Source organism: Chanodichthys erythropterus, chromosome 24 (genome assembly GCF_024489055.1).
Source record: "Chanodichthys erythropterus isolate Z2021 chromosome 24, ASM2448905v1, whole genome shotgun sequence".
Taxonomy (NCBI): domain Eukaryota; kingdom Metazoa; phylum Chordata; class Actinopteri; order Cypriniformes; family Xenocyprididae; genus Chanodichthys; species Chanodichthys erythropterus.
Genome location: NC_090244.1, coordinates 10857268 through 10882835, shown reverse-complemented (window position 1 = coordinate 10882835; position 25568 = coordinate 10857268). Strand labels below are relative to the sequence as shown.

The 25568-nt window shown below is 36.6% G+C and overlaps 1 protein-coding gene across 8 annotated transcripts in view; it reads left to right on the top strand.

The window, feature by feature from the left end:
- Window positions 1–24621, top strand: part of ndrg4 (NDRG family member 4) — a 38680-nt gene extending 14059 nt beyond the window's left edge. For 5 of the 8 annotated variants that reach the window (XM_067380699.1, XM_067380696.1, XM_067380697.1 and 2 more), the window contains 14 exons: window positions 413–451; window positions 8363–8468; window positions 11478–11598; window positions 13328–13390; window positions 13481–13541; window positions 13629–13772; window positions 13964–14067; window positions 14167–14223; window positions 14319–14370; window positions 15724–15771; window positions 15879–15914; window positions 17437–17488; window positions 17772–17810; window positions 19835–24621. In XM_067380699.1, the coding sequence (XP_067236800.1) occupies window positions 413–451; window positions 8363–8468; window positions 11478–11598; window positions 13328–13390; window positions 13481–13541; window positions 13629–13772; window positions 13964–14067; window positions 14167–14223; window positions 14319–14370; window positions 15724–15771; window positions 15879–15914; window positions 17437–17488; window positions 17772–17810; window positions 19835–19989 (1077 nt within the window). In that variant the 3' untranslated portion in view covers window positions 19990–24621. Of the gene's footprint in view, window positions 1–412; window positions 452–5215; window positions 5394–8362; window positions 8469–11477; window positions 11599–13327; window positions 13391–13480; window positions 13542–13628; window positions 13773–13963; window positions 14068–14166; window positions 14224–14318; window positions 14371–15723; window positions 15772–15878; window positions 15915–17436; window positions 17489–17771; window positions 17811–19834 lie in introns of those variants that run through there. The other 3 variants (XM_067380701.1, XM_067380695.1, XM_067380702.1) reach the window with 3 other exon arrangements.
- Window positions 24622–25568: the final 947 nt, after the last annotated feature.

Genomic DNA, 25568 nt, shown 5'->3' with positions numbered 1-25568 from the left:
CTCAATTTAAAAGTAATAACTGCACTTTTTCTTATTTACATTACCAAGGAGAAAGAAATTATACATTTTTCTCCTTAGAGATCCATTTAGACCTTAAAAGTGGGTCATGGTGATGTAAATCACTTTGTAAATAAATTTGGAAACATTTTGCTTTCACTCCAAATTTGTTTTTGCTGAATATTTTGGTTTCTGAGTAAAATTTTGACAGTATCATTTCTCAGTACTTTTTATACCCCTGAAAAAAACTCTCAGTTCCAGACATAACAGCTCAAGTAACTGTTTCCATCACAGAAACCCTTTCCTCGGTGACGGGACCTTGCAGAGTGTTGCTCCAAATGCTTATTTTATTGTGACAGCATTAAAAACAAATGTACTTTGGCTTTGATGAACCTGACCTTTTGTGTTCCTGCAGGAAAACTGTGAAACCTTTGTAGCTGCAGGAGATTGGAAGGTATGGTGACTTTTCCTGTTCATATTTGATGTTGACTTATGATTTACGTTTAAACAGCCCATCTATGAGGGATTTTGCACCATACATGTCAGATTTAAAATGGTGTGATTAATATAGCTTCATTATTCCTTTTTGGCATTTGATGATTAAAGACAGCATATTGTTTTGTTGTTGTTGTTTTGGTAAGAGAGCAAATAATGAGAGCATGAGAGAAAAAATGAAAGACACGGCAGTGTTGCTATGACCTCCTGAGTACAGATTTAATCAATATCCACTTCAGAGCACTAATAGCAACCTGCAGTACCAGCCTGCTGATTAAAACTGATAGTTTAACCGTTCTAGACAGATTCCCTTCATTATAGCTGTGAATTTTACATTTTTATTCACATAAATCTCTTTAAAATTAATATGACATCAAAATGGACCCTATTTAAATTTGTAATGCACGTTTCTGGTCTTATTGCACAATATAATATAATATAATATGACATAATACATCAGATGTCCAGATTTTAATGTGCTCTAAGAGTTACACTCAGTTACAGACATCAAATTGCAGTTGAAATCTGAGATAAAAGTTGAGGTATGAGAACTTCATCACCTCAGTTTTATCTCTGTCTCACAGTTTGCATCATCTCTTCACACCTTTGACAGAAATAGGACTAAATCACAGAGAGAAATTGAATAAAACAGTGTGAAATCCAAACAGCGGATGGGGCTGGAGATGATAGGATTTGTAATCCACACACTAATCAAGTGAGAGGTTTTAATTGTGATGGAGAACGGATAATTAAATAGGTGTTTGCTAACACAATACGGTTACCTAATGGCAAGCAACAAAAAATAAAAAAGATGTACAAAGAAAGAAAGAAATGACACATCATAAAACAGATAGTTCTGGTTTGGCAACACAGTCCAATTTGGTCAATACAGAATTCCAGGCAAAAATAATATATATTTGCAAAACCCAAAATATGTTTTCCTAGTTATAAACCACTTTAATTGCATGGTGAAAATTTCTGCTGCATTTTAAAAAAACAAATTTTTGTCACTACTAATACAGATGAGACTGAAAGTTAATAAACCAAACATATTCCGACTCTTTTGCCACATTCAAACAGCAACAGAATACAGTTGTCAGTTCTGTATTTGAGTCCTTAATATGGTTACGTTCACACACAGTTCAGTTATTTACAGGAGTGACAACCGCATTCTCGGAAAACACAAGCTGTGTGAACCAGACTGGACAGCTAGTTGACTGTCACATCATACAGTGTGAGAGAGCCACTCTGCTGCACAAACGCATGTCTAACTAGTGTTGTAGGTTTTCATGTGTGGTTTCTGTAACTTACAGTGATGGAGTTATGAGCTGTGTGTCATCTGAAGGTTCTAGATCCAGTCACTGTTATGCACCAGAGCTGCTCCTGTCAGTTTTGTGTGCTACGCTCTCCATCCTATAAAAGCAGCAATCGGTTAATGAATATTTGACAAATTAGACTCTTGTTATGTTAAAAGCAATGAGTTTTCAGTTTTTTGGACATCGCCATTGTTAATATTACTTTGGTCACAGTCGCTATGGTTACTGGTAAAGGGATAGTTCACCCAAAAATGAAAATTCTGTCATCATTTACTCCCCCTCAAGTTCTAAACCTGTATAAATTTCTTTTCTCTGCTGAACACAAAAGGAATATATTTGGAATAATGTTCTTAACCAAGCAAATCTCACCCCCCATTGACTGCCATGGTAGTAGTAGGTAATGGGGGATGAGATCTGCTTGGTTACAAACGTTCCAAATATCTTCCTTTGTGTTCAGCAGGACAAAGAAATGTATGCAAGTTTGGAACAACTTGAGGGGGAGTAAATGATCATAGAATCTCCATTTTTGGGTGAACTATCCCCTAAGACAGTGGTTCCCAAACTGGGGTACGTGTACCCCTGGGGTTACTTGAGGTGACAAAAGGGGGTACGCGAACAAAATGCTGAGTAGTTCATTTAATTCTACATAAAAAAAAATTATTAAAATAGAGCATGTATTTCTAACTGCCAAAATGTCGTAAATCCAGTACATTTAATCAAATTACCTCATCATTTGCAGTCAAAAATGACTGTTTCCACACAAGCAGCATGCATATGATAGATTGCGTGCCGAATCTGCTGCCTTAAATCGCGCTAAATTACTGTCGTTCTCGACAATGCATCTTTGTAAAAGTGGGGATTTAGCACTTACTCACATGAAGAACAAATATAGACACAGATAATGAATTAATTTCGATTTAAGACTCAAACTTTCTCCGGTACAAAAACATACCTTGTGTGAGTTCTTGTATTTAATGATGATAACGAGCAAGAATGCAATTTTTCTCAAATATCCACATGACTGCAATCGTGACATTATTATACAACAGGTCAAAAAACAAAACGTACATTTTAAACTCAGTACTGCCAGTGTTTAGTGTATTTTGCAATGAAATAATAAAAAAAAAAACAGCAGAACTACAACACACGTCTGTGTTTCGAGGACAATTCTGCGGCTTTCAACGAATCGTGAGATGATTCAATGATTCATTCACAACCACTTGCTTCATTACTGAATGAATGACTCGATGACTCACTCATAAAAACAGTGACTAGCTGCCACCTACTGGCGGTTTTAGTTTAATATTTAAAAGTTTTACTTAGTTTTACCATCATTGCATATTTGTCTATTGAACATTTTTATTTCAAACATTATTTATTTTATAAAGTTATTCATAAAGGTAAAAAATGCACTAGAAAATCAATTTAGGGGGCAAATATTGTCCCTTAATGGTAAAGGTGTGACTGCAGTCGAAGTGGAAGAGAGGGGGTACTCGGAAGGATGGGTCTTCAGGGGGTACTCCACGCTAAGAAGTTTGGGAACCACTGCCTTAAAGGGATACTCCACCGTTTTTTCATATTAAATTATGTTATTCCCTTAACTAAGACGAGTTGATGCATACCTCTCTCGTCTCAGTGCGTGCACTAAATCGCTCTGTCTTGCGGCTAAACTTTATTAGCACTTAGCTTAGCCCAGTTCATTCAATAGGGGCCAAGCAGAGAAGCTAACAAACAACTCGACCTAGGACTGTGACACAAAACAAAACATCGTGAAACGTAAACTCGTGAAAAGTCCTCTCTCCGGCCCCCGCTCCCTCTCCTCCTCCCTATCATTTCCGTCAATAGAACCAACGTGCTGTGGTATTCCGCCATACAATATAGTTATCCATTTTACACACTTAGAAAAGCGCAACGTTTTGTTTTGTGTCACCGTCCTAGGTCGAGTTACACTACTCGAGTAACTGTATTTAAACAGGGAAAACGTGGAGGTGTTTGGTAGCTTCTCTGCTTGGCCCCTATTGAATGAACTGGGCTAAGCTAAGTGCTAACAAAGTTTCGCCGCAAGACAGAGCGATTTAGTGCACGCACTGAGACGAGAGAGATATGTATCAACTCGTCTTAGTTAAGGGAATAACATAGTTTAATATGAAAAAACGGTGGAGTATCCCTTTAAGAGAATACGGGCTTGACTCCTGTTGCATGTATTGTAAGATGCTGTGTGAACGGGAGATTTCGAGACTCAAACCTGTAAGTAAATCCCAAAAACTGGCAGTGTGAATGTTTTGTCATATAAGCTACGTCTTTTAACACAACTAATAGAAATGCATTTTCTTCAAAATTAAATTTTGTTTCTAAAATACAGGCTCCTATAATATTTTAGAACCAAAATTACCTCAGAAGATTAAATGGCTCATTTTGTGAGGCTTTTGTGCAACTTGCAGTGCATTCAAGGTACATTCTATTCTATCCGTTTACTACTGTATATTTGTATTGGGAATGGGATGGGCAGTAACCATTACACCAAATTAGTAGCCACAAATTCATGATTTAATTTGTTGTTGTTACTCTACAAATGTCTGTTACAAAAGATTAATCACTAAAAACCTATTGGCATTTATTTGTGTGCGGTGTGATGTGGTGGGCAGAGTCCATCCTTTTTTGACAATGACAATGCAACTGTTTTTACACCCAAGTATAAGATCTGCAATTGAGAGGTGGAGATAGAGGTTGTGTATTTGAGCTAGCAAAAGCCAGTCAGCCACAAAGGGATTAATGTTGCACGTACACAGAGAAAAAACATGTGCATTTAAAATACGCAGTGGAGTCTGCAGGCCACAGTCCTCTTTGACTGAAAAAGTGGATTGAAAATTCAAACAGAGGTCGTTTACTACAGAATACAGCGCATGTAAATACATCCTTATCTCAGAAGTGGGCCATGTGCCTCATGTGTTCATGTCTCAGCACTCCATCATGTGTTCATGTTGAAGCGCACGTATACAGACGCTGTCACATACACGTGTCACATTGAGAGTGTTGCTATAAAACCTTCACTGGCATTTATTTAACCTGGCCCATTTAACTCTCTGTGTTGTGTCTTTGTCTAATAATAATATTCATATGATAAATTTTAATTTGTAAATAATTACTAATTTTTGAACGATACCCTCTATTCACAGAGAATCAAGTGCTATATCGCTGCTAAATTGCAATAAAACTATTTAATAGCCATATTAAAGGCCTTTATGAGTATGCGGAAGATAAAGATAGAAAATATGGGACAAATGCAGACAAAACACAACAGATTTAGATTGACAAAGCTCAGCCAATCAAAGGCAGCCTTTTTTTTGCATTCAGCCAATGAGAGAGCAGGGGTGGGGTATGAAATGTACTGGGGGAGGGGACAGCAGCGCTGCAAAACTCCCTTGACAAGGAGAGACAAAGAGACACCGTAGCAACTGCAGCATCTCTCTGGTTCCCTGCATCCGAATCCTATTGCCCGGAGAGGACCTTGTCTTTTTCCTGCTCCATATACTCTAAGCAAGCGTACACAATCTCTAAGAAGCCATGCCGGAGTGCTGGGACGGGGTGAGTGGGATATCTGTGATTACAAGAATGTAAATAGAGAATAAGAGATAGAATGCTAATAATAAACAGCTAAAAAAAAAACATTGTAACATGTTTTGTATGCTATATTATCATTCTTAAGTGCTTAGCTGGTTAAATAAATTGTTGTTTACCATGTGGTCAGAAATAACTAGCTTGACCTACTGAACTGGTAATTCCGAAACATTTCCATTGTTGCATATTTATTCATTCCTGATGGCTAATTATTATCATTCTACGGTAATAATGTAACATGATTTAATTTATAATAGCCAATTATTATACTAAAAACATCATAAAATTTAATAAAACTAATAGTAGAAAAAAAAAAAAAAATTACCAAAAAGGAAAAAAACAAAAAGATGAAGATGATAGACAATAATTGTTTTGTCTAAATCATGTATTTGTGATGTTGGGATTCTGAGTTCTGCAGAAATGTCCAGTCATGTGTGAGGTGGCCATTTGCACTGACACACTAACACACTGACACGGGTGAAACGTGCACTCTAATGTACCTCTGCAGTAACCTGGTGTGTGTGTGTGCGTGTTCAGAAAAGAGTGTCTGTGCATGTGGTAATGATGGTAAATGTTAAATCTGCAGTCTAATCATTAAAAATTCTCCTACAAGGACAGTTGTGTGACCTTGAGCTTGAAAAATGAGCAGCTACAAGAGCATTTCAAGAGATTATGATGCACAGCTTTACTATTTTCTGGCCCATATTTGTGTAACATTGTTGAATCTAGGTCAAAATTCCTATTTATCCTGTCAGTGTTTGTTGAATATTACCTCCCTAGAAAACATGCTCAATGTTTTGCGGCAGAGTGACAGCTGCCACGAGATTTAATTTGGACCTAAACACAGACACAAACAGCTGTCCTAAAAAACACCAAATGACAGGAGCTTAAACCCCACAGGAGATTTGTTTGCCGTCTCTCAGTGGATCTACATAAAGCTTTGAAGAGGGCTGCCTGCGAGGTGTCTGCTAGGATTTGTGCATAACACTGGAAAGCTAGAGATGCTAAAATAATCCTCCGGACAAGAAAAAAAAAAACCTCCACATACATTAAATCGCTTCTCCGCTTGGAATAAAATCTGAGACTAAATGTGGGTCAGATTAAAATGCCTTTGGAATAGCTAATTAAAATTGTGTTACATGACCATGTGCAGTCAATCTGGGATCAGATATGCTTAATTAGGGGCACCTATTGCTTAGGCACCTATTGTATCTGTTGGCGTTCTTTTTATTTTTCGATTCTTCTTCTTCTTCCGCTCTTGAAGTCTATGGCAGCCCATAGAACCGCTTGCGGGAAAGTTGTGAAATTTGGCACACAGTTAGAGGACAGTCTGACCTTTGTCCAAAGCAAATTTGGAGTCTCTAACTCAATCCCTCTTGCGCCAGCAGCTGTCCCAAGTTGCACTTATGTTTATGCTAATAACTTTTGAACCGTAAGGGCTAGAAACAAAATTTTTTTCCTCTGATTCCTGATCAAGCCGATTTGAATGTACCCAATGACATCATTTTCCGTCATGAAAATTTTTCCACCATTTTGAATTTTACTTTTATACTTTTTCGAACTCCTCCTACGCCGTTACTCCAATTTTCACGAAAATTGAACCAGATCATCTTCAGACCATGCTGACAAAAAGTTATGGAATTCAAGTCGATTCCTCAAACTGTTTTCGAAAAACTTGCAAACAAATTGTATGCAGTGCTTGCGAAAACAGAAGTAAGGCTGTATCTCCGCAAAGCTTTATCGTATTCAGACCAAACTTGGGACATGTCATCACAAGCATGACCTGAGGTACCATGCAGTGTTTCGGCGCAGCACCACCTGCTGGTGCAGAGATATGAAAAATGGTCATTTTTGCTTATAACTTCTGATGGGTTTGTCCAAAAATCATAAATTTGGTCTTGTTAGATTCAGGGCATCATGTTGAGTCGATTGATATCCAATTTTCCCATATTGGCCATTTAGGCCGTCGGCCATTTCGAATTTTGTGCTAAAATGCTGTATTTTACGAACGCATTAGCGTATCGTTACGAAACTCGGTATGGGTCATCAGGACGATGTCCTGAAGGAGCCTGAGAAGTTTCGGCACAGCGCCACCTTGTGGTCAAAAGTTATAACAAAATTTACAAAAATGCTAATAACTTTTGAACGCGATATTGCGTGGCTTATCAGTGAATTACGGCTCTGTCTATTAAATGGCGCTCCATTTGAAAGCAGGTGATGGCGATTAAGTGGTAATCAGGGAACCGGCTTTACTGACGAAATGCTCATGACAAAAGCATTCGATATATCGCCCAGCCCTAGTGGCATGATGCAAAACCCAGTCTTGAAGCTGTATCTCTGCAATGCTTTGACACATTGACACCAAACTTTGCAAGTGTCTTTGTCACTTCACTCTGACCATACCACATTAATTTGGTCACAGCGCCACCTATTGGTCGAAAGTGATGAACCAGTAAATCCTCATTTTTGATCATTTTTCAGCTCTTTTGCCTAAAATGATCTTAATAGGTCTTTCATTGCTCACATTAGCAGTTGGTCTGATGCGCACAGCCATGTTGGCTGACTTCTTGTGCCATTTTTGTGCTTGGCCCGTAATTGCTGCTTGCAGCTATATTTAGATATTAGTCTTGTTTTCAGCTCTTGCCAATCTTGATTTTTTCTTTACCTTCTTAAATTTTAGCATTCAATTGTTGAAACTACAATATACGCGTTTTAAATGCTACAACATACAGGCTGGAATCAATCTCATCCAAATGTCAAAAACTGGCCTAATTTACTTGACTGCACCCTGGTAATTAATAAAAATTGAATAAAATGGTAATACGCGAGTACTGTTCAGGCCTCTCAAGCGATCCATTTCAGGTCAGTGGTTATTAGGACAAGTCCGTCCTGGATCTTCTCAGATTGTTTGCTGAAATTGTTTTTTGTTGTTGTAGGAACATGACATTGAAACCCCTTATGGGATGTTGCACGTGGTGATCCGCGGGGCTCCCAAGGGCAACAAGCCAGCTATCCTGACCTACCATGATGTTGGGCTCAACCGTAAGTAAACAGTTTTTTTGTGTGTGTGTGTTTGTGTACAAAGGTAAACTATAAGCACATTGCTCTCCAATAGCCAAAGCAACACGCACTGCACGATTTCAATCTTGGAACACCATCTGTTTTCACGCATTGACCTGGAGTTAATTTCCCCATCTCCACAACCAACAAGAGATGCTTGTGTGTTAGTGTGTGTATTTTTGCATTTGTGCATGTTTAAAGAGCAGCTCTCTGGAAGTGATGTGTGTGGGCTGTGATCAGAGCTGTAATTTGGATGCCAGCTGACTGCAGTTTATCAGTTCTGTTAACAAACTGCATGCAGTGTGAGACAAAGCTGATCTCAGGTGGCAGGTGATCTCAGCACCACATATGTGATGGTGCAAAAACTCAGACACAAAAGTTAAAGTTGATCTTTAGTTTATATATATATATATATATATATATATATATATATATATATATATGTGTGTGTGTGTGTTATTATATGCATGTATATGCATACATATAGCTTAAAGTTGATCTTTAGTTTATATATATATATATATATATATATATATATATATATATATATATATATATATATATATATATATGTATATATATAAACTAAAGATCAACTTTAAGCTATATGTATGCATATACATGCATATAATAACACACACACACACACACACACATATATATATATATATATATATATATATATATATATATATATATATATATGTGTGTGTGTTATTAAATGCATGTATATAGCTTAAAGTTGATCTTTAGTTTATATATGTATATATATAATATAACGCAATAATATAAAACTGGCTCTTCCAAGTTTTATAATGGGAGTGAATAGATATAATGGGATAGAATATAATTGAATAGAATAAATGATAATAAAAAGCCCAAAAAAGCACATCCATCCATCATAAAAGTAATCCATACGGCTCCAGGATGTTAATAAAGGCCTTCTGAAATTAAGCAATGTGTTTTTGTAAGAAAAATATCCATATTTACAATTCCATATACAACTTTGTAAACTAGTATCACTGGGTTCCGTACGTGAGTCGATTCCAGCAGAAGAGTGAACTTTGACCAGGCGTATGACGTATTGACGAACATGGAAGTGCAGAGGATAGAGCAAAACAAAACATCAGTCACAAATTAGAAGTCTAAAACGAGAATTTTTAAAGAGTAAATGTCAGAGGAGCTTGAGTTTCTACTCTCACAAAAGCTTATGCTACACCTACATCCTACGTCATAAGCCGGAACTTGAGGAACGCTTGGACGGACGTTACCGGAAGCTAGTAATTATAGCCTATAAAGCGATAAATGTGAATATTTTCTTACAAAAATGCATCACTTCGCTTCAGAAGGCCTTTATTAACCCCCTGGAGCAGTTTGGATTACTTTTATAATGGATGGATGTACTGTTTTGGTCTTCAAAATATTACTATTCACTCCCAATATAAAGCTTGGAAGAGCCATAATATTTTTTGTATTAGACTGAAAGAAGAAAGTCATATACACCTGAGGATTGAGTAAATTATGTGATAATTTTCATTTTGGGGTGATTTAAACCTTTAAGAATTATTAACATATTTTTTTGTTAATTGTAGCTACTTTTTAGTTGCTATAAACAGGGGGAATGAATGTCTATTAAAATCAAAAATAATGTTTGTACTAAATATGAATTACAGGAATTTAATCTATGCCATGATAAGCAACATTAGATCCATTTATGGGTCAGACTCAGCAGAGTCAATATTGACCTTGATATTGAATTCCACATTCCGTAAAATGTGCCGGAATTAAATGACTCGTAACCTTGGCTGAGAGCTCTTTTCATCACTCGCAACACGGCTTTCCTGTCCTCTACTGCTCCTCTCTCTTTCCTCTTTCCACCTAATTCCTTCCTCTCCTCCTCCCCATATCTGCCCATTCCTCATTATCTATTCCTGGAGTGTGTTATTGTCTGCCTGTTCTTATTCTTATGCAGTGCAAGAAAGAGAGTGAGAGAAATATGTAGGTCACAAAAACATACCCATCATGCAGTGTTGGGGAGGGGAGTGGGGAAGGTCAGCACTGCGGCATAGAATAACTCTGAATCTCCTCTCTGCTGCAGATACATGTATTAGTATGCATGGCCATTCTTCCATCACAAAACATGACTCAGTGCAAGAGAGCGAGCGAGTGACACAGACCACTGAAAGGAAACACTGGCCTATATAAAAAATGCAAAGTGAGCAATACAGCTAGGACGGAATGAAAAGAAAAAAAAACGGTTCATTCACTACAGGGTAGAGAAGCTCGGGTATGATTCATGCAACAATGCAGCGCCTTTAAGAATGGGATGTCAACTTTGGAAACCAATTTCAGAAGTGAGTTTTTTTGGGAACTTCATTAAATCCATTGAAGAAATAGTGCAACTAAAAATCATTAATGTCATTGCAAACCTGTATTGTATTTTACTTTACTTTACTTTTATTTAATTTTGGATTCAGAAGACTTATAATAAAGCACACAAGTTATATGGGCGACTTCCAAAATTTCTACTTTTGTACTTCATGGAACAGGTAACAGCATATGGGTTTGGAACAACATAAGGATGAGTCAGTATTTGGGGCAATCTATTCCTTTAAATAACTTGAAGACCAGCTAAAATACATTTGATGTTGATTAGGAAGATGGCATGATCTAAAATGAGTTATTAGCGCCGCTTGAGCAGTTAGCTAGAACACTGAACTTGTTTTGTTTGTTCATTTTATGATCTAAGTAGGCCAATGGCAGGAGAGATGAGCGGAAACGATTTACAGAACTGCCCCAAATTTGAAGCATTCTTTTATAATCAGTAATGTTATATAATCTACGACGTTACGAAAGGGAACCCAATGGATTCTGGGTTAACAATGTATTATATATGGTTGTTGGAGATGTAGGATGTAAATACCACAGGCATGGTATAGGAACACAATCATTCATGCCACACTATCTGTCTTGTTCTCTTTCTCTGAGCAGACAAGCTGTGCTTCAACACCTTCTTCCACAATGAAGACATGCAGGAGATCACTAAGCATTTTGTGGTGTGCCACGTGGATGCCCCAGGCCAGCATATTGGTGCCCCCCAGATGCCACAAGGGTATGATGAATGCACACATTAACATATAGACCAGTATTAGCCACGGTAAGAAATATATGTACAGACAGTCAATCGTTATGGAAAATAACAATTTTAGCCTGTTAACTGTCACTGCAATAAGCTGCAACAATCTTCTTTAAATACCAACCTTAGTCATATATTCGCATTCATGAAGTACAACCATTAAGTTCAGATCTAAAAAGGCATGCGGCGCCTGTGGAGTGTGGAAAGTTACTGGAGCGCGCAGCCGCGCACGTCTCTCACAAGGAACGTCACGGCAGTGATTGACAAGCCAGAGGGCCAATTGTTTACGCGATGATCGCGTAAACGATTGGCTGATGTTTTTAAGGCCCTACCTCGTGCACAGATGATGTATATAATGCTGCGTTCACGTCACCTCGTATTTACCGGAATCTTGAAATGACAACGCGTGACGTTATATTCGGAGCTATTCACGTCCTTTTGGTCCTTGGACTGGGAATTATGCGTTTCCATGGCACCACTATCAACTAAATTAATCTACAGCGGTCAGGTGGTACAGCGGTACAACGTGGTACATGTGGGAGCTTTCAGAAAACTCCCAGCTTACAAGCTGTAATTACGAGCTCTACGAGGACATGAATGCTTTTTACAAGCAGGAATCTCGTAACTACAGGAATTACGAGGCCACGTGAATGCACCTTTAATATTATTACTTTCAGTGCACCTAATAAATAGTCTTTTATGAGTTAGTAAAGACAGTTTCAAGTAATATTGCAAAAATGTATAAAACAAAACATCCTCTTTAGCACCTTTAAATAAATAAATAAATAAATAAATGTATTACTGTAAATTACATTCCCAGGTGAAAAAATACTATAGTAATTTATAGTAAATACTATAGTATTTTTGAACCATACTACAGTAAATTGTAGTATACTGCATATATTATAGTATTTACAACACTTTGTTAATGAATGCTACAGCATACTGTAGTATTAACTATAGTGAACTGATCAACTGTAATACTGTAGTATACTTTAGTTTTTACTACAGTAAACTGTAGTGTATTGTAGTATAATATACCCTATAGTTTAAAGAAAACTTAGTACAGTATTGGGTAACGTAATTTGTTTAGTTGCCATATTACCACAGCACCTATAGAATTACCACAACAAATTAATTCAAGTAACGTTACTTTACTATAGTATGGTTCCAAAACACTATAGTACTATAAATTGGTTATCCCACTTATTGCATGGCTACTCGCCAAATAAATTAATAGGCTACGTGGACATGAAATATTGATTGAAATTATTAATAATCTTACCTGTATATGATCTAAAGACTATAGAATAACACAAGACGTGTCACTCGTATAGTTTTGAATATGGGAGAAAGTGTAACGCGCAATATGGCGGCCGCCTTCTAAAAAAGAGCCAATCGCCGACTGGTAAAGTCATCGCGTCACTTCAGCGGCCGTTAGAATCACCGGTTTCTATAGAAACAGTCAGACGCGAGCCTCCAAAGAGACGCGCATTTAGGTCTGCGCACGCGCATTGGCTTGATCCAGCCTGAAAAATAGTTTTTTGTCATGATTCGAGCGTTTAGAAACTAAATTTATGAGCCGGTTGTTGTTAGATTTCATTGATGATTTCAAATATGAAATTTAATCGTAAGGTTGGCGGGTTTTTCAGAGAGCCATGTAACTCAAGATATCAATATTTATTCTGAATCTTGTTATTTCTAGGTATCAGTATCCCACAATGGATCAGCTAGCTGGGATGCTTCCTAGTGTGGTGCAACACTTTGGGTCAGTCAGATTAAACCTGTCATGCTAATGTAATGATATCCATTCCTAAAATCCCCATATTTAAATTACTCATTGTTCTCTTTTCTATAGCTTCAAGAGCATTGTGGGAATTGGAGTCGGGGCTGGTGCCTACATCCTCGCCAAATTTGCTGTTAGTACTAAATGTCAGCATTTTATGTTTGTTCAGTGGTCTTTTCATTCACATTTAGTGCAATTCAACTGTACTCTCTACCCGTAGCTGATTTTCCCTGATCTTGTGGAGGGTCTAGTTCTACTCAACATTGACCCCAATGGGAAAGGATGGATCGACTGGGCTGCCACAAAACTTTCAGGACTCACCAGTGCTTTACCAGACACTGTCCTGGCCCACCTCTTCAGCCAGGTACAAATTAATTATACGTGTTTCACTATGGGTAGGCTACAAGCATTGAGTACCCTTATGAATGAATAATAATAATTAGAATAATAGTAAATACACATCTAAGATTTCATTTTTAAAATATAAATATCAATGTTAAATCTCAAGCTAAATATTTGGCTAACATAACATGTATTATTGTATTTGAATTACAGGAAGAGCTAATGAGCAACACAGAAATTGTGCAAAACTACCGCCAACAGATCAATAACACCATCAACCAATTTAACTTACAGCTCTTCTGGAATATGTACAACAGGTAACTGAACACCTCCTCATTAATGGATAGAAATTGATGCATAATGCATGCATTGAATAAAAAAGCTTATTAAAAAAAGAAATCTGTTTTTTCCTATAGCCGCAGGGATTTGGAAATGAACCGCAGTGGCACTGTGCTAAATGCGAAGACCCTGAGGTGAGGACTATGTTAATTTGACTCTGACTAGTCTAGTAGTCACGTTTACATACGCCTGTGTGATCAGACTGAATTCTCAATTCTCATGCTTGCAGGTGCCCAGTCATGCTGGTCGTTGGTGATAATGCTCCGGCTGAGGAGGGCGTGGTGAGTCTTTGTGTGTAATATTTTGGGAGGAATAATATTTTTCTCATCGTTCTCAAAAGTTATTCCTCCTACCAAATGTCTCTCCTTTCCAACTTTATATAAACCTGTCTTTCTGTGTCATATTTGCCGAACGAGGATGTATTTTGTAATTCAGAGACAGGTCAATCCCCCTGTTTACCTCCTTTTGCCCTCCCTCTTTCTCCGTTTGTCTCATGGGAGCAGATGGCACTGGTCCCAGGGTTGATCTACCAGGCTTTGCTAGCTTGTCTGTGTTGGATATTTTTAACTCTGTGCCATGGTCCTTTAATCTAACATATGAAAGCTGGGTCAGTGCCCCATCACATCTCATCAGACACACAGGGTGAGAGATGAGGAAAAAGAGGGACACAATGAAGGAGGGGAAGAGATGGATAAGAGTGAGAGGTAAATGAAAAAAGGATGAGAGAAAAGACGGATTTGAGTAATTTGGGTCAAGAGGAAGAAGATGAAAAGGTGGGAGCAGAAGAAACAACAGAAGGATACGCAAGAGATTAAGACGAAAATAATAAGTAAGGCATTGAAATTAAAGTGATTTTGAGCGAATGAGAGATCAGAAAAGCAAATATGCCAGCAGTGAAACGTTTGGACACATCTATGCATTTTCCATTTTATAACAATAGTAATAATAGTAATATTAGTTGATAGCTTTTCCTTCAATTTCTGATCTAAATAATCCATGTATTCAAATGTAAAAATGTAATTATTAAAAAAATATATAATAATATATGGATATAATATATAAACTAATATATGGAAGATAGATATAGAGAGGATACAGAAAGCAACAGATAGATAAAAAAAAAACAATAAAATATTGGTTGGGGGAAGTACACATAGATGAAAGATGTGTTCCCACCATCAGTATCACATCCACTGGATAATTCAGACACTTTTGGTGGAAGTTTGCATTAGAATCGTGAACATGTTAGAAAGAAGAGGGCACCCATCCCATTCCAGGACCGAACAGAGCCTGCAGGCGAATGCATCTGTGCAGCTGTCTTCCCTTAGTGCTGGAATATGACTCATCTCTGCAGTACCGCTGTAACTGGGTCAGACCTCAAGAACACATATACGTATATATATATATATATATATATATATATATATATATATATATATATATATATATATATATATATATATATATATATCCATCCTCCCTCCATCACACCATCCATCTTACTGCCCATCATTCAACTGCCTTTTGAAGAACTTCTTTTATCTATTTCTTTATATAAACTCTAAATGCCCTGATACATTTGTAAATGTTTACGTATGTTTGTTAAAAACATTATAAATGCTTTTTATTCATAGGTTGAGTGCAACTCCAAGCTGGATCCAACCCACACCACATTCCTGAAGGCAAGCGAGCAAACATACTGTAGAAACAGAGGCAAAACTTTTCACCATTTTGTTACACAAAATTTCAGAAATAAATGATTAATAAAAATGGATTTGGTTTGTTTCAGATGGCTGATTCAGGTGGAATGCCTCAAATTACACAGGTGAGACTGCTTGACGTGTCTGATCTCAGATCAGTCTATGACAGTGCCAGAATTGTTTAAAAATCAAATATTTTCATTTATTAATATTAAAGGTGCCCTAGAATGAAAATTTGAATTTACCTCGGCATAGTTAAATAACAAGAGTTCAGTACATGGAAAAGACATACATTGAGTTTCAAACCCCACTGCTTCCTCCTTCTTATGTAAATCTCATTTGTTTAAAAGACTTCCGGAAAACACGAGGATCTCAACATAAAACCGACTGTTACGTAACAGTCGGGATCATTAATATGTATGACCCCAATATTTGCATATATGCCAGATCATGTTCAAGGCATTAGACAAGGAAAGGCAGTATTAACGTCTGGATCTGTGCACAGACAAGGTAAGCAAGCAAGAACAACAACGAAAAATGGAGCAATAATAACTGACATGATCCATGATATCATGATATTTTTAGTGATATTTGTAAATTGTATTTCTAAATGTTTCGTTAGCATGTTGCTAATGTACTGTTAAATGTGGTTAAAGTTACCATCGTTTCTTACTGTATTCACGGAGACAAGAGCCGTCGCTATTTTCATTTTTAAACACGTGCAGTCTGTATAATTCATAAACACAACTTCATTCTTCATAAATCTCTCCAACAGTGTAGCATTAGCCGTTAGCCACGGAGCACAGCCTCAAACTCACACAGAATCAAACGTAAACATCAAAATAAATACTTTACTCACATAATTCGAAGCATGCATGCATACTAACATCTTGTAAAGATCCATTTGAGGATTATATTAGCTGTGTGAACTTTGTAAATGCACTGTAATATAGTCGAGAGCTTGTGTGGCAGGAAGCACGTGATTTAAAGGGGCGGCGCTGCCAAAATCAGTGTATAGTTAATGATGCCCCAAAATAGGCAGTTAAAAAAATTAATTAAAAAAAATCTATGGGGTGTTTTGAGCTGAAACTTCACAGACACATTCAGGAGACACTTTAGACTTATATTACATCTTGTGAAAAAGTATTCTTGGGCACCTTTAATGAATAAATAAGGAAAAACTTAAAGGATTAGTTCACTTTTAAATGAAAATTACCTCAAGCTTTACTCACCCTCAAGCCATCCTTCTTTTTTCTGATGAACACAATCAGAGAAATATTAATAAATATCCTGACATTTCCGAGCTTTATAATGGCAGTGAGCGATACCAATAAGTATGAAGCTGAAGAAAGTGTCTCCATCCACATCCATCCACCATAAACATACGCCTTCCCTATTCAACTTACGGAAAAAACTTAACTGACGCGACGCCAGTTTACATTTTGAAGAAAGTCATATACACCTAGGATGGCTTGAGGGTGAGTAAAGCTTGGGCTAATTTTCATTTGAAAGTGAACTAATCCTTTAAGTTAAAACTAAATTCAAACTTAATTTTTATAACCTCATGATCTCAGCAGCCAATAATTCACTGTAGGAAAAACACAGTCCTCGTTGAGTCTCGAGCATGAAATTTTTCCTTTTTTACAGCCTGGAAAACTAACAGAGGCTTTCAAGTACTTCCTGCAGGGAATGGGATACAGTAAGTCTAATTAGTTTAATAACATTTTGATTATCAGTGTATTTACTAACAAAAGTTTCAGGGCAAATCTGCACCAAAATCAGTTCAATTGATGATTCTTTCTCTGCCAAATGTAAACCGATCCAATTTTCACAGTTTTCAGTGTCCTTTTTCCTTTGTGTGTCTCCCATGTGACTTCCATTTTGAGACAGTTGTGAGTGTATGCATGTGAATAAATGTCTGTGTGGAGGTGTTGTATTTGTTATAATCTATACTGTATGTGTATTTTCCTGCCCTTTCTCAGTTGCTTATATGAAGGATCGGAGAATGAGTGGGGGGCCAGGTACTTCCTGCTTCCTGTTCACGCCTGCCCTCTTCCTCATTTAAATGACACCTGTAGTTTAGTCTTCTAATCCCTTGCTTTTTTGATTGGCCTTGATTAGTTTCTGTATTTATCCTTCCCAGACTGATATTTCCATTCATTCATTATTTCCTTTATTGATCAGTGATTTTTCCTCTGGAGGAAAAATGTGCTTTGAATGCGCTGTCAAGCTCTCTGCATGGCACTTATTTGATATTGAGACATCGAAAAACAAAAACTTAAGTTCAAAAACATGGCATCAAATGTATTTTTTAGCTTAGAATTTTATATTAGATATATTAGAATAAGTTTCAAATAAAGAAAAATATGCACTCTTTCCCTGAAATGTCACCTTTAAAAGAGGATTCATAGGCTGCAACATCTTTTATAGTTGATATATTTAATATTTTTTATAAATACTTATATTTATAACTTTTAAATATTTATAATATTTATATATTTTTACATAATATTTTCTGTTTCTGATTTATTTGAATGAGTGTCAAGTCAATTACAGTATTTTCTTGTTTTCAGTACAAATATCTAAACATCCATAAAACGACACTTTGAGAAGCAAAAATGCTTAAAATATTATGGGTCATTGACAATTAAGGTTTTAAAAAATGTAAAAACATAATGGAGAAATAATTCATTTTGAAGTTTTATTAAGTGTTAACAATGAGATTATGTGGTTTTTATAATCAATTAACACTGCGTTGGTCATTTTTTACAAGATGGACAAAATTTGTCACCAAAAAAGTCAATTGGTTTAATCAAAATTTCAGTTTTACCGAATTACACTTTTGGTTATACCGAATGACAATATTTTCAAACAGTGCTAACAGGCTAATATCTAGCTAGCTAGCAAAATGACAATCAAAAATGTTATATTTAGTACAAGTTTTTAAAATATTACAACATTTTCGGTTGTACCTAATGACCTGATGTTTCGGGACATGCGTATGAGCAAGTGAAAACATGAATTTTTCAACTAGTTAAGAGAGCGTTAGCTACTTTGCTTCATGGCCATGTGGTCCTTTGCAGGTGTCTGAATGATGTCACATCCTGTCACATGATATTGACTGCATGACTTGATCCAAAATGGTCCCTTTATATTGGTTACTCCAAATGACATCAATGAAATTAATTTTTCTGGAGATTCTTTCTCATAACAAAGCAACGATTTCTACACATAATTGTAATACCATTTTGCACTATGTTGATGTGTGATGTTATAAAATCATGCCAGAATAAAAAAAATATATACATTTATTACATTTTAAGATATTTTAAACACAAATGAAATGGCTGTTTTGGCCTTTGGACGGTTAAACCGAATGACCTTTTGACACTTCAAAATCTTTAAAATACCTTTAAATGTAGTAAAATATAATTAAAACCTTTTGGGTTCAATAAAATAGATCTAGTTGCACTACGTTACATACTTTGGATGTCATATCTTTGTTTTTTTATTATTATTAAGGCCTTTGGACAAAAAAAAAAAAAAAAAACCTGTCATGTCATTGACCCATATATATATATATATATATATATATATATATATATATATATTCATAAAATGTTTTTCTTGTTTTGATCAAAAATCTTACAAAATGTTTTGGTTTATGTTTAAAACAAGAGGAAATATTCAAATGGGATAAGGAAAATGAAATCTAAAATGAAAATATGTAAATAAAAATGAATCTGCTTTTGTATGTTTAGATATTGTTTTTATTTTACTGTAAAAACAAGAAAAATACTGATTAAGAAAAAGACTTTATGCACTGAAAACAAAGGCATTTAGATATAAAGATAATGGTTGGATATTTTTTAGTTGGATTTGAGTCATTCTGGTGGAATGTTATCAGCTTGAGGCTGAAATTATTTTCGACCAAAAGTTCAAGCATGTCATCCCTGCCTCCTCTGCAACACATCATGCATCCCAGACGAACTTCCCTGTGGATATGAAACGACTTATTCATCTTTTTTATCTCTTTTTCTCTCAGTGCCTTCAGCCAGTATGACCCGTCTTGCTCGCTCACGAACAGCTTCTCTGACCAGCGCCGGCTCCGTGGATGGTTCTCGCAACCGCGCATGCACACACTCAGATAGCAGTGAGGGAGTTGGGCAGGTCAGCCACACCATGGAAGTGTCCTGCTGAACCCTCGTGCACCGTCTCACATGCACACATTTAGAGAGACGTGGCGTGGAAGGAGGGCGTGAGAAGAATGAAGGTCTCATACTGCTTTCATTCTTTCTTTCTCAGCCATTTTCTATGTCCTTTCTCTCAGTTTTTTCAGTGTTAGCCCTCATAAAGGAATACTTCACCCAGAAATGAAAAAAAAAAACTCCCAGTTGTCTTAAGAAACCTGTATGAATTTAGTTCCTTAGTAGAACACAAAATGAAATATTTGTAGCCCAAGCTGCTTTTTTTCATATAATGAAAGTGAATGGTGACCACAAATTATTTGCAGTGAATATAAACTTTCCCCATTATTTGGCTTGCTTTGTCCCTTGAGGAGCATGACAGCACTTGGTCCCTATCCACTTCCATTGTATGAAAGAGAGCAGCTTGGACATTCAGCTAAACATCTGTTTTTGTGTTCCACGGAATAAAAAAACAACATACGACTTTAGAAGAACCTCAGTTTGAGGTTTTCATTTTGAGTTGAACTATTCCTTTAACCTGTAAAATGAAGACTTGCTGTCACCCCCCCCCCTTCAAAACAGTGTTTGGTTTCCCCCGATTTTGTAACACGGTTACTTATCGCTCAATGTGTCAGTATATCTGCACCCTTCGCTTGCTGCCTCTGGCCTTCACCTTCTCCTATGACAAAACTACAAGTCCCATCAGACCCTGCTCTCACTCATTCCTGTCCTATGACAGTCTTTGAGGAGTAACTGATGGATTGGGTAGCAGGTAGAGGGGGTTGGTCCTGAGGAAGAGGACGAAACAAAGCAAGAGAAAGAAGAAGGGAAGGTTCTTAAACCAGAGGGTGATTTATGAGTGAACCATGTTATGCTCTCCCTCTCAATTACGAACGAAATCAAAACGATTGTATAGTCGAAGAGGGTGAAAATCTCTTAACCAGTAAACAGTAGCTTTCGGCTAATCATCTCAGCTCATTCAGTCACTGCGAATGTATGCATCACCTCGTACTGTAAGAAAGAATCATCTTTTTGATATTTTTTTATTATTATTTGAGCTAAATTTGATTTCTTATTTGAAATATGTTAATAAAAACTAAAAAGTAGGAGCAGAAGTTGTATAACTTGACCACTGACTTGCCTTAAAATATTATTAAACTATATTAGAATGCATCATTTTGCCATTCACTTTCAAATCAAGTTTTGCTTCATTAAAGATAACATACCGTCCCACAAAAGTACCCTTTTAGTGTGTACTCACTGTCATATGAAAGTGGCTTTGCCTGGGATTGGTTCTGGACGATCTTTTTATAGACAATCAGCTTCTGACCCAAACCGGACCATCGCTTCCCTTACAGCACCCAGCCCCGCACGAAGAATATACCAAAGCTACTGATACAAACGCACACACGAATGCACACGTACATTTTCCGATGAGGGCTGGGCTCTGCAAGGTAACAGAGCTTCTGTATACATATACTCGCACACATACACACACACACAAAATTAATGCACATAAACAACACAGAAGGATTCATATGTATTAGAATTAAGCTCATTTAGATCTGTACATCCACATTTAGCTATTTTACAATGGACCTTTCTCTCAATGGACCTATTCACATGGTTCTTAGAACTCAACATAGTTGGGTAAACTTTATAGTTACAACAAAAACATTTTTTGCATTCCACTTTGCTCCAATAGCAAAATAAAAATAGCATTTATAGTAGGAAAACAAATGAGACATTGATTATGTTGGTCAGAAGAGGGAAATATGTCAAATTTGCCATCACTCCCACAGCCGTTGTTTTAGAAACATTCATGCAGCAGCTTGAACTAGTTTTCTGAAATTTAATGCTTAGTAATACAACACAAAGCACAGTGTTATAACATTTTTTTTTTTTAAAAATGGTAATAAAAAAGTCTGTCTGTTAAAAAGGTCCATTATTGGAAAATCTGTTATATGTATATAAAGCGCACAAAATTAAAGCTGCAGTCCGTAACTTTTTTTGGTTAAAAATGATCCAAAATCAATTTTTGAGCAAGTACATAACCAGCCAGTGTTCGAAACTATCTCCTTACCTTAACCTGATTTACAACGGTAAGCTTGTAATAATTAGGGCTGTCAAACGATTAATCGTGATTAATCGCATACAAAATAAAAGTTTGAGTTTGCCTAATATATGTGGGTGTACTGTGTGTAATTATTATGTATATATAAATACAAATACATTCATGTATATATTTGAGAAATATTTACAAGTATATGTATTTATTTATATTTTTATATAATTTATATTATATATAAATAAAAATATTTTGTACATAAATAAGATATTTCTCTTAACTATATACATCAATTTGTGTGTATTTATATATACATAATAATTACACACAGTACACCCACATATATTAGGCAAACTCAAACTTTTATTTTATATGCGATTAATCACGATTAATCGTTTGACAGCCCTAGTAATAATGTTTTATAATAAAATTGGAACTGGTGGGTTTCTGCAGGAAATTCGAGCATGTAGCCATTCGTCTTTGCGTCTTTACGTCACGTCTGTTTACATAAAGAAGTAGTCCCAGCTAGAAGGCTATATATGAGGATCATTTTTTCACAGCAGCTGGAATAATTAAATGTATCATTTTGATGGCGTATTGTAATCCAGAAAGATCCAAATGACAATCATCAGTGACAACTGGAGATTCACCCGTAGTCAAAAGCAAAAGAATTCGGACTGTGGAATGGCTACAGAAATTGCTAAATACACTAAATACACATAGTCACGCAATGCTGATTATAATTTGAGAACAAAGTATAACAATAATAATTTGTACAGCTTGACGTGATCCGAGCTAAACGATCGTTAGATTTAATCACCATTGGCAACGCTATTTTCACGCTTTTTTTCTCAGTTGGTCGGAACAAGTCGCAGATTTGTTACTCCTTCAGATGACATTTTCCGGTGAAAATTCTTATTTTTGTCATAGTTCCAAGACGTAGAATCTGTGATTCTGAAGAACGGTATCCACACCGATGTGGTGACTGGCAGCAAACATTCGATTCATCCGCGCTGAGAAGCCGTGCCGATCCACAACCCACGTAGAAATGATAATTCCCCAAATAACGGTTTTCAAACAGAGATGGCGACAAAGAGGCAAAACGTACAGACTGCAGCTTTAAAAAACAAATTCTAAAAACGCAACACCAACAATCACATGAATGAACGAAAAAATGAATGAATGAACAAATCAGTGAACAAACAAAAAATGAGCAAATGAATGATCGAACAAATAAATGAATGAAATGGAATTAAGTTCCAGAGGTAACTGATATGAGCTCAGATCCGATTGGCCGACGCAGCTAATGTGGGACTTACGAGGGCGGAGCAACCGTTGATTTTACATTCCACACTCGCTCTTTTCTGTCTTATTGAATGTCAGATTTCCTGCGGCTTCCTCAAACGGGAAGCACACAATTACAACTTTTCAGGGGCGTTTCATGTGTGTTTGTCTGTAAGGGGCGGGGCTTTCTGGAGCATGTCGCTCCAAGCTCGGAATGTAGGGCAAATCCCATCCCCCAACAAACCCACCCCCCCAAAAACAAGGTGCCCCACCCCTCACAGACACTTCCAGTCGCCCCCAAAGGGCTATCGACCCAGGCAACGCATCGTGATCGACCTCACTTCATGCAAAGCTGGGCGCAGTACTGTAGATACTGTACAAAGAGAAAGATGAATGCGTGAAACGGAATAAACGGTGAATGTGAAAAAGGAAAGAGAGGGAGAGATGGAACGAAAGGACACATGGAGGGTGTTCAAAGTGGGAGGGTGAAAGTCAAATTCAAAATAGCGACAGGTTTCCTCCTAAAGACTGAATGGACAAACACGTTCTTCCCCAGTATTGATTTGCATGAGTTTTGATAATGCAACCTCGTGTTTGTGTCGTTTTCCTTGATTTCCTGTCTGAAGTATGCAGTCGTTAGCTCTTAATAAGAGATAAAGAGCATGCCCACCTTTCAAAGGTGCATTTTTTCCCGATCCCTGATCTCTGCCCGGGGGCCCTGAATGTATAATGTCCTTTGAAAGTGCTGTACAGTATTGTCAATGTGGCCCCATATCACCTTTACTCAAATCAGGGCTCGCACCAGTTTGACCTGCCACACCTGCCTTCCCTTGCACCCCTTACCTTCTCGATCTATGTTCTATGCTGTAGATATTCGCTGTTTTTAGGGCGTAAATCTAAAAATAGGTCTGTACCACTAGCCTTGTCATGTGGAACTGTTATACTTTTGATTTCCCTTGAGTTCTTTTTTTTAATAATATAGTAGTTCTTATTTAACCATGTGTTGCATCTCTTCTTGTGAGGATTCAATGAGTATTATTATTAATAATATGATTACAATTGTTACAATTAGCCATTGTTTTATATTAAGCAATAAGTTGTTGATGTTTTCTTTCTGGAAGGGGGCGGTTGTTACAAATATGTCTACAGATACAGTAGGAGTCACTCTTAACCTGCTTTGCCATAAGACAACTATGAAAAATAATGTGTTTATGTAATATGTACATCTATATACAAGCTGTCACTGTCTGTGTACTAAAAATCTGAACGTGCAACAAATAAAAAAGGATACAAACGGGATAAGTTCTTTTGATTTATTTTCTTGCAGCTTGACTTATTGACTCCCAAGTGCTTTCTGTTCTTCAGAAAAATCCTCCAGGTCCCAAAAATCCCAAAAACAACTATTAAAAGAGGTTCAAACATTCACTGACACCCCAGAAGGAAACACGATGCATTAAGAGCCAGGGGGTGAAAACTTTTGAACAGGATGAAGATGTCCAAATTTTTCTTATGTTGTTTAAAAATCTTTTCTTTTCTTTTTTTTTTTTCATTTTGTACTGCCCTTAGGAAGCAGCAGAAGATACTTGCATGTTTCCCAGAAAACAAATTAAGTACAATTTACCTTGATCTTCAAATTCCAAAAGTTTTCACCCCTCAGCTCTTAATGCATCGTGTTTTCTTCTAAAGCATCAGTGAATGTTTGGACCTCTTTTAATAGTTGAGTTCGAGTCCCTCAATTGTCCTCAGAGTGAAAAGATGAATCTCAAAATCATACAGTCACTGCTGGAAACGGTTCAAATATGCAGATGCTGGAAAACTGAAGAATTTTTGGGAGCTGGAGGATTTTTCTGAAGAACAGAGCTCAGTTTAACTGCTCAGGACAAACAAGAGACTCATGAACAACCATCACAAAACAAAAAAACAGTCGTAGATCATCCAGGTAACCACACACAGTATTGAGAATCAAGGGTTCACATACTTTTGAATGGGGTAATTTTTATAAATTCAGCTATTTTTTATTTTTTTGTCTTGGGGATTATATGTAAACATCTTTTATGTAAAATATCTCAGTCAGGACAGTACTAAATAAAAAATAACATACATTTTGTATGATCTCTCTTATTTTGTTACAATTTTTTACATTTTCACAGACTCTTCAAGTGGTTCACCTACTTTTTCTTGCAACTGTATCTATATATATATATATATATATATATATATATATATATATATATATATAT